At 51.1% G+C, this 17,938-nt stretch overlaps 1 protein-coding gene across 1 annotated transcript in view; it reads right to left on the bottom strand.

Annotated features, from left to right (window-relative positions):
- SCFD1 (sec1 family domain containing 1) overlaps nucleotides 1-17,938 on the bottom strand; it is an 836,081-nt gene that overhangs the window by 158,611 nt on the left and 659,532 nt on the right. Inside the window, exon 20 of the mRNA XM_085627369.1 lies at nucleotides 6,878-6,931. Coding sequence (XP_085483495.1) covers nucleotides 6,878-6,931 — 54 coding nt within the window. The remainder of the gene's footprint in view (nucleotides 1-6,877; nucleotides 6,932-17,938) is intronic.

The following is a 17,938-nucleotide window of genomic DNA, read 5'->3' as shown; positions in this document are numbered from 1 at the left end:
ACAACAACCCTGCTCCTGGAGAACCCCTTCATACCTTCTAGCGGTAAAGTAAAACAACAGCCCTGCTCCTGGAGAACCCCTTCACACCTTCTAGCGGTAAAGTAAAACAACAGCCCTGCTCCTGGAGAACCCCTTCACACCTTCTAGCGGTAAAGTAAAACAACAGCCCTGCTCCTGGAGAACCCCTTCATACCTTCTAGCGGTAAAGTAAAACAACAGCCCTGCTCCTGGAGAACCCCTTCATACCTTCTAGCGGTAAAGTAAAACAACAGCCCTGCTCCTGGAGAACCCCTTCATATCTTCTAGCAGTAAAGTAAAACAAGAGCCCTGCTCCTGGAGAACCCCTTTATACCTTCTAGCGGTAAAGTAAAACAACAGCCCTGCTCCTGGAGAACCCCTTCATACCTTCTAGCGGAAAAGTAAAACAGCCCTGCTCCTGGAGAACCTCTTCATACCTTCTAGCGGTAAAGTAAAACAATAGCCCTGCTCCTGGAGAACCCCTTCATACCTTCTAGCGGTAAAGTAAAACAACAGCCCTGCTCCTGGAGAACCCCTTCATACCTTCTAGCGGTAAAGTAAAACAACAGCCCTGCTCCTGGAGAACCCCTTCATACCTTCTAGCGGTAAAGACAATTGTTGCTTTCAGCAGGGCTACGGCTATTGGTGCCTAGAATGCGTTTCAAGACTGCAACTGGCGGCCCATTTTCATCGTCGATTGGGGCTAATCCTTACACCTGAGGTCGGCATTAATCTGGACACTTCTGCCAGGTATGGGGCTGCTTTTGGTATTTGATGTCAGATGGTACAATGGTGATCCTGTAGGAAGCAACAGCTCAAACAGGTACAAATGTACCATAAAGATGGAAGACTTCTGAAAAGGATGGCCTTGGCTTCTGAGATGCCACCGATGGAGCTACTTACCTGTACCACTGTCCTCCTGGAGATCCACTCTCTGTTGGAAAGCTTCCTGCGGTCAGAGGCCGTCAGTGGCAATGACTCGAGCATCAGGAAAGAACCACCATGCTGGAGAACCACTCCTACAGGTAGATACCTTTCCCCATTGGCATGACCAGGAGCCACACGAAGGCCAGGGACCACAGATGTACGGGCCATCAGCACCAATGAGGGACATCTGAGGATTGGCAGAGGTGGGATGGATAACAGAGCCCACCCTGAGAGTCGCACGGAGAAACGCTAGCACGGCAGACCGCAGCTTCGTAAAAATAAAGAGCTGGAACTTCTGAGATTCCTATTTGTTCAATAAATGTTTAAGACTAGATGGTTTTACAATTAAGGGTGCACACATGTGCCAAAGGAATGGCATTACAAGGGGTTATTGTGCACAAATTATTTTCAGGGCTCTATAAAAACTGCTCTATTAAGTGCGCAGACCACAGTCTGCCCAAGAGGGTCTGATGGCAAATGCCTTCATAATTGTTAACTCAAGTTCTAAAACAAGAAGCGGATGATTGAGAGAAAGAATGATGAAAAGAGCGAGAGAAAAAGGAGACAGCACATGCGAGCGAGATAGAAAGTGAGAGAAAAGAGTGGAAGGACTGAGAAAGCCCAAGAAAAAAACAAAAATATGAGAGTGACGGAGCACAAAAACCTGGCTGAGAGATCACTAGGAGGAGATGGGGTAGCGAAAGAGACAAAAAGTGAGCACCAGAGAGAGAGAGAGACAGGGGAAAAGTGAGGAAGAAGAGACAAGCCTACCAAAGCATCGCAGGTTTGGCTAAGGAGAAGAACCAGACCCTAACCAAGGTGGAAGTAAAGGCGCACTGAGGGGATATAAAAGTGCACAGAGCACTTCATCTGTAGAGCTGAAGGAACTGGCACAGGGCGTGAAAGCACTTCATCCATAAGGCACTAGGAAATGACACCGAGATACAGAACACAACACCAGTGGTGCTGAACACAATGACAAGGGGCTTCTCTTTATCCCGAGTGCCCAAGGCACTGGCACAAATCACTGAATCCACATGGGTCAAGTAATGAGAACAGCGCTTCAAAGCACTTCATCTGTAGTGCTCAAGACCTTGGCAAGGGCACCAAAGCACTTCATCCACAAGGCAGCAAGGCATCTGAACCAGGATTCAGAACATTCCCTATGTAGCGTGAAAGGCGTTGACACACGCGACACACGCCTGAAGTGCTCAAGGCACCACCATAAGGCTTTAAAGCACTTTATCAGTAGGATGTAAGGGGTCAAAATAGGGCTCCATTAGACTACAAACACCTTTGTGTCTTATGCCACACTCTTCCATGTAAAAAATCAACTTGGAAATCTACCCATGGAGCCATATTAACTAAATGCATCTTTATGCTCTGGGAAAAAGCCTGTATTAAGAGTAACTCATTTTGCGGTGTTGCTCATTTGGAACCATTTTTAACACCAACAGTGCAGAATGAACATCGATTGCTCAATCACAACTCCTAATGGCAGGTGAAAGAAACAAGTGGCTTATCTTTGTTAAGTAACACTAAGCAGTACCCTGGGCTGGTGGGGAGAACATGCCTGGTCATCTCTCAACCTGCCTGGTGCTCCCTACAACCGCTTTTTAGTAAAGGCTCAGCGTACACTCCAGAGAGCTGCCTCAGACAAACGCCAAAGATAGATGGTCAACGCGTGGGTCTTCAAGAAACCAAATGCGAACAGCAGTAAGCCCTCACCCACCATCTCAGTTTTGGTGGACAGCCATTAGGAGAGATTCCTAGGAGTGACACTGAACCCCTCAATGCCCTTAGACTACTTTCAGACAGAGCCACAAACTGAAGCGGTCGGATGCCATGCCCACTTCTAGCTCCTGTCAAGACCCTATCAGAGAAACTCTACATGGAGGCGACTCGCTCTTTCATCTTCACAAGGGTGATTCCTTTAGAAAGGGAGAACAGTCAGGGTCACCACAAAAACTAATGGGAAAGAGGAGAATAACCAATGCCAAAGCAATCTTCCAATACACACTCCACCCAGAGATGGCTGAAGTGACTCTCCACCCAATCACAGAAGCACACTGAAGACAAAATCAACGTACGCAATTCCAACATCAAACTACAAACCAACAACAAAGCCTCCTAGTACCAAACAATCTGTGCTTTAAATCGCTGAACTCTCCTTACAAACACCAAAAAACAGATTATGCTTCATCTCGAGACCCATTCCAAATACCAAAAAACGGCCTACATCTACACTTCAAGTCTCAGACCCTGCTGAAAATACAAAAATCAACGAACGCTCAAACCCTCTTCAAAACCGAAATCAACCTCTGACCCAACCCCAGGCCCTTCCTCAAATTACCAAGCTACATTTTAATACAGAGATCCATCTTCAAACACAGTAAAATCAACCTGCAGCCCAACTCAAGATTCTTCTTCAAATCCCATCATTCAACCCATCAGACCATACATGGACCTTACTCCAAATATTAAAAATCAACACAAGCTCTGACACCGTGACCGTCCTTCAAATCCCATCATTCAACCCATCAGACCATACATGGCCCTTACTCCAAATATTAAAAATCAACACAAGCTCTGACACCGTGACCGTCCATCAAATACCATCATGCAACCCATCAGACCATACATGGACCTTACTCCAAATATTAAAAATCAACACAAGCTCTGACACCGTGACCGTCCTTCAAATACCATCCTTCAACCCATCAGACCATACATGGACCTTACTCCAAATATTAAAAATCAACACAAGCTCTGACACCGTGACCGTCCTTCAAATACCATCATTCAACCCATCAGACTATACATGGACCTTACTCCAAATATTAAAAATCAACACAAGCCCTGACACCGTGACCGTCCTTCAAATACCATCAGACCATACATGGACCTTTCTCCAAATATTAAAAATCAACACAAGCTCTGACACCGTGACCGTCCTTCAAATACCATCATTCAACCCATCAGACCATACATGGACCTTACTCCAAATATTAAAAATCAACACAAGCTCTGAAACCATGACCGTCCTTCAAATACTATCATTCGACCCATCAGACCATACATGGACCTTTCTCCAAATATTAAAAATCAACACAAGCTCTGACACCGTGACCGTCCTTCAAATACCATCATTCAACCCATCAGACCATACATGGACCTTACTCCAAATATTAAAAATCAACACAAGCTCTGACACCGTGACCGTCCATCAAATACCATCATGCAACCCATCAGACCATACATCGACCTTACTCCAAATAATAAAAATCAACACAAGCTCTGACACCGTGACCGTCCTTCAAATACCAGACGATTAATCTATAGCACAGTTCTCAGATCCTTCAGCCTTTACCAAAGATGAACCCTCTTTCACGTAACAAAATTAACCAATTTTCCAACACCTTGCATCTCTAACCCCTCCAAGGGGGAACCTTCTGGACATGTCCTTAGTCTACAGAATAAGCTTCCCTAAAGAGCTGGTTTGCCTTAGTGAAGTTTAAGCAGCTGGAAGAGGGCGTGAATAGGATCAAAGGTGAAGGCCGTCTTTCAGGCTTCTCAAGGTGACTTCACTTTTGTTTCACTCCAGTCCTGCTCCTGAGATAAGCGGAACCAGTTAACAGCTGGAGGAGGTATTGCGACACCTAGTGATCCTTTTAAAGCGGGTCCCAGCTCACTGTCCACCCAAAGAGCTGGATGGACAACTGGTTCAGAGGATACTACAGGTGACAAGCAATCGACTGGAAGGTTTCCTCAATTCCCGCCAGACAGATCTGATCCCAACGACCACTGACAATGCAATAGCAATAAAACCATGGAGTAAAAACATTGAGGTCAACAAAGATAGTGTTATGCGTGGAGCAGAAACTGCACAAAAATGGACAAGGACTCACACCCTCAAGTTGACGCACAACAACATGGAGGTCTCCTGTGGAGGCACAGCGGAGGTTCAACGCTGCAGTCTCCTCCAGGCTAAGGCGATGGCACAATGAGGAAGGGAGTAAATATATATCTACGTCTAGTACTGTTGTGTAGTTAGCTGCTTTGACTGCTAAAGTCGTTCTGACTTCCTGCACCACAAGAAACCCTCATCTGGCCACAAGCTGCATGCTTGGAATTGTATTAGGGCAGAAGCTTCTCGAGACATGTGAGAAATAAGGAAAATATTGTGTGTTTGGGTCTTTAATCAGGTCAGCAAACAGTGCTTTCTCCACTGACAACAAAGAGGCAGAATGAGTTAGACTTTTTCCCTCCTTAATATATTCGGAGATTCCCATCTGCTAGAGCGGAAGCGGAGGGAACAGTCCACAATAGAGATTCTTCAACTGGGGGCCTCTTCGGGGGCAGCAGACTTTGGATCGTGCCCAGTAATAACACCGCTAGCCCTGCTGCTTTGCAGGTGGCAAACCACAAAGCACCAGCAGGCAACCTTCCTTCCCCTCTTGCTCTCCATGGGTGAGCATGAGAAACTGAGGGAAGAAGGCCGTGGTGGATTGAGAACTGAAGAAAATCACTACAAATGAGTAAAGGCACAAAGAGACCAATACAGCTGGTCTCATCCACGTCACCAACATAGAAACCTGGAACACCCGCAACCCAGACACTCTGAAAGGGACTGAGCGACGGTGAGCGAGGAGCCCAAAAAGCATCTCTTGCCAAGCCCTTGATGAACCTCCCTACCGCATTACTCTTAGGCTGTACTCATTCATGCAACGCTTGTCAATATGCTGCTCGCGAAATGTTTGCACCTATAAGGAGCTGCTGCTCCTGAAAGCTATTGTGGGGCTCACACAACTCCTGACCCAAATAAAAAAAGGCAAACAAGGACCACGAGTCCCAGAAGCATCCATTTAGGCCATCACTTTAAAGCATGGTGACAAAACGCAAGCTCAAAGGCGCCTCGCTTAAGACGTCCTCTCTGAGCATGCAAGGATCCCGACATCAGGCAAGGTTTGACAGCTTTTAGTCCAATCAATGAAAGGTTTGCAGGAACCGCACACCTTGAATTGATTAGATTTACCTCGGAGCATGTATGCTGGACCTTCAAGCGGTCTTGGTCCCTCCTTGCTGTGATTGACAGCTTTTAGCCCAATCAATGAAAGGTTTGCAGAAACCGCACACCTTGAATTGATTAGATTTACCTCGGAGCATGTATGCTGGACCTTCAAGCGGTCTTGGTCCCTCCTTGCTGTGATTGACAGCTTTTAGCCCAATCAATGAAAGGTTTGCAGAAACCGCACACCTTGAATTGATTAGATTTACCTCGGAGCATGTATGCTGGACCTTCAAGCGCTCTTGGTCCCTCCTTGCTGTGATTGACAGCTTTTAGTCCAATCAATGAAAGGTTTGCAGGAACCGCATACCCTGAATTGATTAGATTGACCTCGGAGCGTGTATGCTGTGCTCATGTGCTCCTGGTCCCGCCTTGCTGTGATTGACAGCGTTTAGAGTCATGTAGTCGGGCAATAGATCACTTACCAAGCACGGGAGGAGACAGAGACACTATATGTACACATGACATTCGTAAGAGATTCCCATAGCAGGAATGACCCTTTTATTGAACTACCACCAACACTCAGCAACCCCTGCAGCTCTACTTCTCCTTGTCAGGACTGGAACAACGCGCTTGGACAGAGGTATCTGCTCCCTGCGCCATGAAGACGACTGTGTCCTCCTTGCATGGACCTGTGATCTACCCAAGGTCTGGAGCTTCTGTTGCCGTGGCCATCTTGGTTCTCCATTCACTCCTGGGGCTCTTTGGTTTCAATGGGCAGCCTCCTTCTGCAGGTGCCTCAACTTTACTACCATCAGAAGAAATCATATCCCTCGGACACCACCTAGTAAAGAGCCCGAGATTCACCCAAACAGGAAAAGACGCAGGCTACTAGAGCATTTCCGGGAATGCTCTCCAACTCACCGGGCTGGATTTCATCTCCATCAGGTTGTCAAGGATGCGGGTGACGGGCAGGTTCTGTGGAGAAGAGAGATATAAGATGGTCATAAGGAATGCAAGACTGACTCTGAGAGGCAAGGTAGAAAATAAATGGACCCAAAAGGAAACGAGAAGCAAGCAGCAAGGAATGGTTTAGGTTTGGAGGGGGGGAGCCTGAGGTCTACTCATGAAGTACACAAGGAAGATGGCAGATGGTGAAAGGCAGCAACAGCTCAGAGGAGAAAGCTGGAGAAAGACATGCCAGGGTCCTTGGGGGAGGGATAACAAGCTGAAGGAAAAAAATTAGACAAACATGTGGTGCTAAACACAACTCTACTGCAAGGGTCCAAAATGAAGTGCATGTCAAAGGGTTGGTGCCATTTTGTGATACAAGGACCCCGCTGTGGGATGATGTCCCCACCTACACACACCAAGTACAGAGCTTCTTCTTCAAAAGGACAATCAAATGCCACCCTAAGAGCGACCCCTCCGAAGGTCAAGAGTCATACTGAGGTGGGTCCGTTTGCTACACTGCGCTACATACATTTCTCTCTCATACATTCATTTCTTTATTGATCTATTTTTATTTCAAACATTGACATGTTTACGGGAAGAGCTTGCAATGCTGGCGCGTGGGGACATTGGGAGGGGAGCGACTGCTGGGGCGATCACCAGGCTCCAGGCAGAGAATGAGGGTGAAAGGAACCTGCAATGAATGGGGTGACAGACGGGGAATGGAGACGAGCCTCAGTAAGGACCACCAGAGAGAGAAAGCATGGTGGGCAGGTTACTGCCTGTCTCCGTGGGGTCACACTGGCTTAGGCACTATCACGCCCCCATGGATACCACTGACCCTGGAGTACTCCTGACTCTACTGCAGTAGACTGAGGGAGCAGGCAGAGGATTGCAACTCACATACAACAAAGGCCAATGTCCAACCCTAGCCACATGTTATCCAAGAACAGGTCTACTTACTGAGAGAAGGTAAGCGAGTTAAAATAATGACCAACTAGAAGGTCCTGCCACTTCGGGGTCCATACGGCCCTCTTACCTACATGGTAAAGCACCGCATTGCAACACTAAAACTATCTCTGGAAAACGTTCTCCCATTGGCCAGAGGTTAGGAAGACTCTACAGTCTACAAGGCTCACCGGTCTCTTCATCTTTACTATGAGGTTTAAGCCCCAAGTCCTAGCCAGGGGCGTTTGGGTGCTGGGCGGAGGGGAACAGGGACTAGTCTGCTGCCTCTAATGTAGTGCCCTGTAGTCTGAAACTACAGAGAGGGTTGGGCCAAAACTGTGGCAAAGGCCCAGAACGCAAACGTCTTCTACTCGAAAGTTCATAGGAACCCCAGCCACTGAAAGGGGGTACTGGTTACCAGGGAACCGGATAAAGTACCAAGCAACATGGTGTCTTCTGCTCCCGGGACTTCATACGCCCCTCTTGGTGAAGAGGACACCGGACACTGCCAAGGGGATCAGGGGTGACTCAAGGATATTGCCCTGGGCGCCTGGCTCCCCCTTGTGGTTGGCACCCACTGGGTATGTGGTCTACTAGTCTGAAATAGCCAGACGCAGCTACATGTTTTAATTGGTGGAGGGACTGGAGGCATCCAATGAACGAGGTAGAAACCATCTGGAGGGGGGGACATCGTGCATTATAGGTTGAGTAACCACAATAGCTCTGAAACCTTAATTCAGAGGATGACAATTTACTCAGTCCAGACAACAAAGGTTGTTAAACAAGGGAAGGGGCGCAAGGGCGAACCACCGCGTAGTTCTGAGGCTCAAGAACTGTAGATACAGGTATCCCAAAAACCCAAACAAGGTTCAAGTCACCTCTTAAAGCCACATGCCCCCCAGTAAGTAGGGGCACATCCCTGGGATGCCGAGCTGGCATACCCTCCACGTGACGCTGTTTCAGTTGCCACCTGGGGTGCGCTGAGCTGCAGATTCGGGCAGTTCCTGGGCAGGCTGTCCCCTTAGGGGCAGTTCCTGGGCAGCTGTCCCCTTAGGGGCAGTTCCTGGGCAGCTGTCCACTTAGGGGCAGTTCCTGGGCAGCTGTCCCCTTAGGGGCAGTTCCTGGGTAGCTGTCCCCTTAGGGGCAGTTCCTGGGCAGCTGTCCCCTTAGGGGCAGTTCCTGGGCAGCTGTCCCCTTAGGGGCAGTTCCTGGGCAGCTGTCCCCTTAGGGCAGTTCTCCCTGCAGATCAGTGCCAGGTTTGCCTCTGCTCTGTCTCTCTCACGCCGAGGAGCCTTCCTCGCAGGGCAGCCACTCCTGGTATTCAAAGCAAGGGGAGCTGCTTCTGCTTTGTTGCCTGGTCCAAGCCTCAAGGAGGACAGCTCTGGTGTCCTGTTCCTCGCACATCTTCCCTCCCTTAGCAGTCACTTCTTTACAAAGTACACATGGGAGCAAGCGGCCTAGTCCTAAAAGCAATGCCAACGGGTCGCAGGGAACACTGCCATTCCCTTCGGCTCTGCAGCAGGTTCCTCCTTGAGGCCTTGTACTAGCTTTGGCGTGCAAAGCGGGGCACCTGCGCAGACTCTCAGTGGAAGGGTTTGTAGTGCCACAAGCTGGCATCAGACGCAATGCCAGCCAGAGACTGATCTCCCCCTTCTCATGGCTAGTACCACACGGTGTCAGCTGGTCACGGGTGCTGACCGAAGTGCCCTGCTGCAGAGTTCTACAACCCTCGCAGGGGAGGTGGCAACTGTTAAGTCCTCCAACATACCGAAATTGTGTGAGGTTGGGCTGAGCCAGCTCTAACAGTGGGATCAAGAAGATTGAGGGTGAACTGTACTAGGGAGAAGCCACATGGGCACGTTGGCTCACAAGCAGCTCTTCCACCCACTTGCGTAACGCTGGAGATGTCAGCGACAATGATCGAGGTGGTGGGTATTGGGCACTACCCACTCCTGGTTCAGCACCTTCTTCCACCTTTCTCTATTCCCACTGTGTCACTGACTGAACACAAATGAAACTCTTCAATAGGGAACAAGTAGTTTCTTTTCATCGAAGCCTCTGGATCCCAGAAAGACTCATGAATAGACGCAGCCTCAGCTGATCTCTTACTTGCAAGCTCGAAGCGATGCAGCTGTCATCAATGAGAGATTCCAGGAGAGCATGTCAGTGGATTGAAATGTAGGGTCATCATTGGAAGGCCTACCTGGGGACCCACTACAAAACCCGGAGCTGACGTGGGCTTGTGGAGAGCCAGCTCGCTTCAGGCGATACTTTACAGCAGAGTAAGAGGGTGTCACTGGGTGGTGTAGACGCTTCTATCATGGGCATGGCAAATAAGGTGGAAGTCCTCGAAAACACAGCAAGAGACTCCCAGATCAGGGTTCCTGGTGCAACAAATGATGCGATCTTCACTCCAGGTTAGGTGCATCGGACTTTTCTGACACTGTGACTGACATTTGGGAGTTGTGAATACCTGGCATGGCGTCGAAAGAAGGGACACTGACTGCTAAGTTGAGGGACGTGTGGCATCAAGAGCTCGTCACACGTGCCGCAGCGGAGAAGGGTCGTCTAAGGCTGGATGATGCAGTGCTCATGTTTTCCTAACCTTAGTCCTTCTACACTGTTGAGGAAAGAGAAACTGCAGACTATTGAAAATTGTTTCTTGTCTTTGGGACTTGATGCCTCTTGTGGTTTGCAGACCAATCGAGGTTGAGGCATGAGTGTCAGTCGCATCTTTTTGTCAGCTCTGGAGTCGCTAAGCGTTTCTAGGTCGGTGGAAGGGATGGACACTGAGGATGCTGCTGGGAATTGAACTCTCCCTGCCCAGAGATGTACAGAAATAAGCCTGAGATTCTTTGGTGTCTGCAATGTCCAGTCCCACGTATGGTCAGAGTGTTACTTTTGGGGCTTCTTTTTCGCAGGCAGGGAGTGTAAAGTTCCTGTGTTAAGTTTGGCTGGTGAATTGTAAAGGTCCTGTGTTAAGTTCAGCTGATGAGTATTAAAGTTCATGTGTTAAGTTCAGCTGATGAGTATTAAAGTTCATGTGTTAAGTTCAGCTGGTGAGTTGGAAAGTTTCTGCGTTAAGTTCACTTGGCGAGTTGTAAAGTTCTTGTGTTAAGTTCATCTGGCGAGTTGTAAAGTTCCAGTGTGACGTTCAACTGGTGAGTTGTAAACTTCCTGTGTTACATTCAGCTGATGAGTTGTAAAGTTCCTTGTTAAGTTCAGCTGGTGAGTTGTAAAGTTCCTTGTTAAGTTTAGCTGGTTGTAAAGTTCCTGTGTTAACCATCTGGTGTGTTGTAAAGTTCCTTTGTTAAGTTCAGCTAGTGAGTTGTAAAGTTCCTGTGTTACGTTCAGCTGGTGAGTTGTAAAGTTCCTTGTTAAGTTCAGCTGGCGAGTTGTAAAGTTCCTGTGTTAAATTCAGCAGGTGAGTTGTACAGTTCCTGTGTTACGTTCAGCTGGTGAGTGACTGCTAAGTGAGGGACGTGTGGCATCAATACCTCGCCACACGTGCCGCAGCAGAGAAGGGTCGTCTAAGGCTAGATGATGCAGTGCTCATGTTTGCCTGACTTTAGTCCTTCTACACTGTTGAGTAAAGAGAAACTGCAGTCTATTAAAAATGGTATCACATCTTCTCAGCTCTGGAGACGCCAAGCGTATCAAGATCAGTGGAAAGAATGGACACTGAGGATGCTGCAGAGAATTTAACTCTCCCTGCCCAGAAATGTTCAGAAATAACTCTGAGATTTTTGGTGTCTGCAATGTCCAGTGCCACACTGTTACGTTCAGCTAGTGAGTTGTAAAGTTCCTGTGTTACATTGAGCTGGTGAGTTGTAAAGTTCCTCTGTTATGTTGAGCTGGTGAGTTGTAAAGTTCATTGTTAAGTTCAGCAGGTAAGTTGTAAAGTTCTCGTGTTAAGTTCAGCTGGTGAATTGTAAAGTACCTGTATTAAGTTCAGCAGGCGAGTTGTAAAGTTCTTGTGTTAAGTTCATCTGGCGAGTTGTAACGTTCCTTGTTAAGTTCAGCTGGCGAGTTGTAAAGTTCCTGTGTTACGTTCAGCTGGTGAGTTAAGTTGAGCTGGTGAGTTAAGTTCATTGTTAGGTTCAGCAGATGAGTTGTAAAGTTCCTGTGTTACGTTCAGCTGATGAAAATTAAAGTTCCAGTGTTACGTTCAGCAAGTGAGTTGTAAAGTTCCTGTGTTACGTTCAGCTGGTGAGTATTAAAGTTTCTGTGTTAAGTTCAGCTGGTGAGTTGTAAAAATTGTGTGTTAAGTTCAGTTGGCGAGTTGTAAAGTTAAAGTGTTACGTTCAGCACGTGAGCTGTAAAGTTCATTGTTAAGTTCAGCAGGTGAGTTGCAAAGTTCCTGTGTTACATTCAGCAGGTGAGCTGTAAAGTTCCTGTGTTACGTTCAGCAGGTGAGCTGTAAAGTTCCTGTGTTGCGTTCAGCAGGTGAGCTGTAAAGTTCCTGTGTTGCGTTCAGCAGGTGAGCTGTAAAGTTCCTGTGTTACGTTCAGCAGGTGAGCTGTAAAGTTCCTGTGTTACGTTCAGCAGGTGAGCTGTAAAGTTCCTGTGTTAATTTCAGCAGGTGAGTTGTAAAGTTCCTGTGTTAAGTTCAGCAGGTGAGTTGTAAAGTTCCTGTGTTACGTTCAGCTGGTGAGTATTAAAGTTCCTGTGTTAAGTTCAGCAGGTGAGTTGTAAAGTTCCTGTGTTACGTTCAGCTGGTGAGTATTAAAGTTCCTGTGTTAAGTTCAGCAGTTGAGTTGTAAAGTTCCTGTGTTAAGTTCATCTAGAGAGTTGTAAAGTTCCTGTGTTAAGTTCAGCAGGTGAGTTGTAAAGTTCCGGTGTTATGTTCAGCAGGTGAGCTGTAAAGTTCCGGTGTTACGTTCAGCTGGTGAGTATCGTGATGCATTCTTGCCCCTAACTGGGACTGACGCTAGCCCTCTGGGGACTGACGCTAGCCCTCTGGGGACTGACGCTAGCCCTCTGGGGACTGACGCTAGCCCTCTGGGTCCATGAGTACCTGCATCTGATTCTGCTCAAGTGTTGCGGTGTTTCGAAACATTACAATAGTGTGGTTGGATTTCTCATTGGCCATACATGCTGCTTATGAGCTCGCCTCCCATGCGCTTGTGTTTAGTATTAGGCCTCACTGTGCTGCGTTTTTGCAAAACACTTTAGTTTAAAAGTTCATTTGGCATCTGTTGAGCTCTAGAGCGGCTTGTGTTCTGAAGAACACGAGCAAACGAAAGCTGCAACTGGCCACAGAAGGAGCCTGCGAGTCAAAAGGTCGGAGTTTAGCAGCAAAAATCGAGATTTTCCTGGAGGGTTCACTAGCAGGTGGGAGATACAGAGAGGAGGGTCTCACGCTGGGAAGGGCTTGAAGGGACCTCTGGCTTTAAAGTCTTGCATCGGGCTCTTGTCTCCGTCATTAAACGTCCAGTCGGAGCGTTGGTGGTCGGTCGGGCCCCCGCCCATCTGTCTGTCAGATGTAAGCTACAGAGGGGCGGCGTCACTGCTGGGGTCTGTAACGTTCACAGATGTCAGGGCACCCAAGAGAAGCACAGCTGGATCTGTGCCCTCATGGGGCCGGCGGCCATTAGCACCGCTGCCTTGGCTACCACTAGACCCTGGGAAGCTCTACCCAGCCCCTCTGCCAGCCGCCGAGACACCCCAGGAATGACAAAACGAGGCCTAAGTGTCCAATTAGGGTCCTGGCCTGTCTGTGCTGGCTCGGCGCGGGCTTCCTGCCACCCCCTCCTGTCTGAGGGCACAACCGCTCCCAGATGCCACCTGAGTAATGAGCCCCCGCGTGACTCGGGGCTCTGAGGGTCTTGTACTGCGAAGCCGAGGCGGTGCTCGTGCCCACAAGCGAGATATTCACTGCACTCCGCTCCTTTCCGTCCGGATTAAGAAGGCATCCTCTTCCAAGTCCCAGGTCCTGGATCGAAGGAACAACAATTCGGTTCAATAAATCCCCTTCCGGGGTTATTTCACAATGAACTTTGCGCACAAACAGATTTAGAAAGAAGGCCGTTTTCAACAAGCACGGTCTCCTCTGCCTCCAGGCACTACAGGGCTAATACCCCCCACCCATCCCTCCTTGCCCACTGAAGAGTCACCCAGCAGTGTGGTGGACACAGGGTCTAGCAAAGGGATCGACATGGAATGAGACAAATGGATCAGTACGTGTAGAGCGCCGCCTGGCATCAGCGAGGGCACCCAGGCGCTGGGCAAAACAAAAACAGCCGCCCTAAGGGTAACTAGCGAAGGGAGGGCGGTTCTACCCCAGGCGTCCCCGTGGCATCACCCCGGCTGTGTTTGCCACTCAGACCTCTCTCCATCCTGAAGCACAGTGCCTTCCCTCGCACACTGCCTTCCCTCGCACACTGCGCGCGGTTCTACCCCAGGCGTCCCCGTGGTATCATCCCGGCTGTGTTTGCCACTCAGACCTGTCTCCATCCTGAAGCACAGTGCCTTCCCTCGCACACTGCGCGCGGTTCTACCCCAGGCGTCCCCGTGGTATCACCCCGGCTGTGTTTGCCACTCAGACCTGTCTCCATCCTGAAGCACAGTGCCTTCCCTCGCACACTGCCTTCCCTCGCACGCTGCGCGCGGTTCTACCCCAGGGGTCCCTGTGGTATCACCCCGGCTGTGTTTGCCACTCAGACCTCTCTCCATCCTGAAGCACAGTGCCTTCCCTCGCACACTGCGCGCGGTTCTACCCCAGGCGTCCCCGTGGTATCACCCCGGCTGTGTTTGCCACTCAGACCTCTCTCCATCCTGAAGCACAATTCCTTCCCTCGCACACTGCCTTCCCTCGCACACTGCGCGTGGTTCTACCCCAGGCGTCCCCGTGGTATCACCCCGGCTGTGTTTGCCACTCAGACCTGTCTCCATCCTGAAGCACAGTGGCTTCCCTCGCACACTGCGCGCGGTTCTACCCCAGGCGCCCCCCTGGTATCACCCCGGCTGTGTTTGCCACTCAGACCTCTCTCCGTCCTGAAGCACAGTGCCTTCCCTCGCACACTGCGCGCGGTTCTACCCCAGGCGCCCCCCTGGTATCACCCCGGCTGTGTTTGCCACTCAGACCTCTCTCCATCCTGAAGCACAGTGCCTTCCCTCGCACACTGCCTTCCCTCGTACGCTGCGCGCGGTTCTACCCCAGGCGTCCCCGTGGTATCACCCCGGCTGTGTTTGCCACTCAGACCTCTCTCCATCCTGAAGCACAGTGCCTTCCCTCGCACACTGCGCGCGGTTCTACCCCAGGCGCCCCCCTGGTATCACCCCGGCTGTGTTTGCCACTCAGACCTCTCTCCATCCTGAAGCACAGTGCCTTCCCTCGCACACTGCCTTCCCTCGTACGCTGCGCGCGGTTCTACCCCAGGGGTCCCTGTGGTATCACCCCGGCTGTGTTTGCCACTCAGACCTCTCTCCATCCTGAAGCACAGTGCCTCCCCTCGCACACTGCGCGCGGTTCTACCCCAGGCGTCCCCGTGGTATCACCCCGGCTGTGTTTGCCACTCAGACCTCTCTCCATCCTGAAGCACAGTGCCTTCCCTCGCACACTGCACGCGGTTCTACCCCAGGCGTCCCCGTGGTATCACTCCGGCTGTGTTTGCCACTCAGACCTCTCTCCATCCTGAAGCACAATGCCTTCCCTCGCACACTGCCTTCCCTCGCACACTGCCTTCCCTCGCACACTGCGCGCAGTTCTACCCCAGGCGTCCCCGTGGTATCACCCCGGCTGTGTTTGCCACTCAGACCGGTCTCCATCCTGAAGCACAGTGGCTTCCTTCGCACACTGCGCGCGGTTCTACCCCAGGCACCCCCCTGGTATCACCCCGGCTGTGTTTGCCACTCAGACCTCTCTCCATCCTGAAGCACAGTGCCTTGCCTCACACACTGCGCGCGGTTCTACCCCAGGCGCCCCCGTGGTATCACCCCGGCTGTGTTTGCCACTCAGACCTCTCTCCATCCTGAAGCACAGTGCCTTCCCTCGCACACTGTGCGCGGTTCTACCCCAGGCGCCCCCGTGGTATCTGCGTTTGCCACTCAGACCTCTCTCCATCCTGAAGCACAGTGCCTTCCCTCGCACACTGCCTTCCCTCGCACAGTGCCTTCCCTCGCACACTGCGCGCGGTTCTACCCCAGGCGGCCCGTGGTATCTGTGTTTGCCACTCAGACCTCTCTCCATCCTGAAGCACAATGCCTTCCCTCGCACACTGCGCGCGGTTCTACCCCATGCGCCCCCCTGGTATCACCCCGGCTGTGTTTGCCACTCAGACCTCTCTCCATCCTGAAGCACAGTGCCTTCCCTCGCACACTGCCTTCCCTCGCACGCTGCGCGCGGTTCTACCCCAGGGGTCCCTGTGGTATCACCCCGGCTGTGTTTGCCACTCAGACCTCTCTCCATCCTGAAGCACAGTGCCTTCCCTCACACACTGCGCGCGGTTCTACCCCAGGCGTCCCCGTGGTATCACCCCGGCTGTGTTTGCCACTCAGACCTCTCTCCATCCTGAAGCACAATGCCTTCCCTCGCACACTGCCTTCCCTCGCACACTGCCTTCCCTCGCACACTGCGCGCGGTTCTACCCCAGGCGCCCCCGTGGTATCTGTGTTTGCCACTCAGACCTCTCTCCATCCTGAAACACAGTGCCTTCCCTCGCACACTGTGCGTGGTTCTACCCCAGGCGCCCCCGTGGTATCTGTGTTTGCCACTCAGACCTGTCTCCATCCTGAAGCACAGTGCCTTCCCTCGCACAGTGCCTTCCCTCGCACAGTGCCTTCCCTCGCACAGTGCCTTCTCTCGCACAGTGCCTTCCCTCGCACGCTGCGTGCGGTTCTACCCCAGGCGCCCCCGAGGTATCACCCCGGCTGTGTTTGCCACTCAGACCTCTCTCCATCCTGAAGCACAGTGCCTTCCCTCGCACACTGCGCGCGGTTCTACCCCAGGCGCCCCCGTGGTATCATCCCGGCTGTGTTTGCCACTCAGACCTGTCTCCATCCTGAAGCACAGTGCCTTCCCTCGCACACTGCGCGCGGTTCTACCCCAGGCGCCCCCCTGGTATCACCCGGCTGTGTTTGCCAGTCAGACCTCTCTCCATCCTGAAGCACAGTGCCTTCCCTCGCACACTGCGCGCGGTTCTACCCCAGGCGCCCCCGTGGTATCTGTGTTTGCCACTCAGACCTCTCTCCATCCTGAAGCACAGTGCCTTCCCTCGCACACTGCCTTCCCTCGCACACTGCGCGCGGTTCTACCCCAGGTGCCCCCGTGGTATCACCCCGGCTGTGTTTGCCACTCAGACCTGTCTCCAGCCTGAAGCACAGTGCCTTCCCTCGCACACTGCGCGCGGTTCTACCCCAGGCGCCCCCGTGGTATCTGTGTTTGCCACTCAGACCTCTCTCCATCCTGAAGCACAATGCCTTCCCTCGCACACTGCGCGCGGTTCTACCCCAGGCGCCCCCGTGGTATCACCCCGGCTGTGTTTGCCACTCAGACCTGTCTCCATCCTGAAGCACAGTGCCTTCCCTCGCACACTGCCTTCCCTCGCACACTGCGCGCGGTTCTACCCCAGGCGCCCCCGTGGTATCACCCCGGCTGTGTTTGCCACTCTGTTAGAAATGGGATTTCTGGTTGGCTAGGGCTTGCGCCAAAGCCAGGCAGAAACCACCACTCTAGTCAGGGCTGGGGAGTTACACGCCAAAGATAACCCCTGCTCACCCCCTTGGTAGCTTGGCACGAGCATCAGGCTTATCCCGGAGGCAATGTGCAAAGCGTTTGCGCGCGCACCCAGCAACAACACCCAAGGCCCACCACAAAGGAAACTCCACACAAGGTATTATATAAAAATAACCTTTGTATTATACCAAACACATTAGATAAAACACACACTTTACAATGTGCCAACAGGCACGGGCAGAATTTACAAGGGATTATATGTACAGGGGACAGGGCCACATGGACCACTGTCAGGAATTAGCACTTTTTAGAAATAGCACTTAGAACATAGGAATAAAATTACTGTAGCACAAAATAACATATATAGCACACAACCAGTAACTACTGGTATCAGGTAAGTACCACCTACG

This window comes from Triturus cristatus, chromosome 9 (assembly GCF_964204655.1).
Source record: "Triturus cristatus chromosome 9, aTriCri1.1, whole genome shotgun sequence".
Classification (NCBI taxonomy): Eukaryota; Metazoa; Chordata; class Amphibia; order Caudata; family Salamandridae; genus Triturus; species Triturus cristatus.
This window is presented reverse-complemented; position numbering and strand designations above follow the sequence as displayed.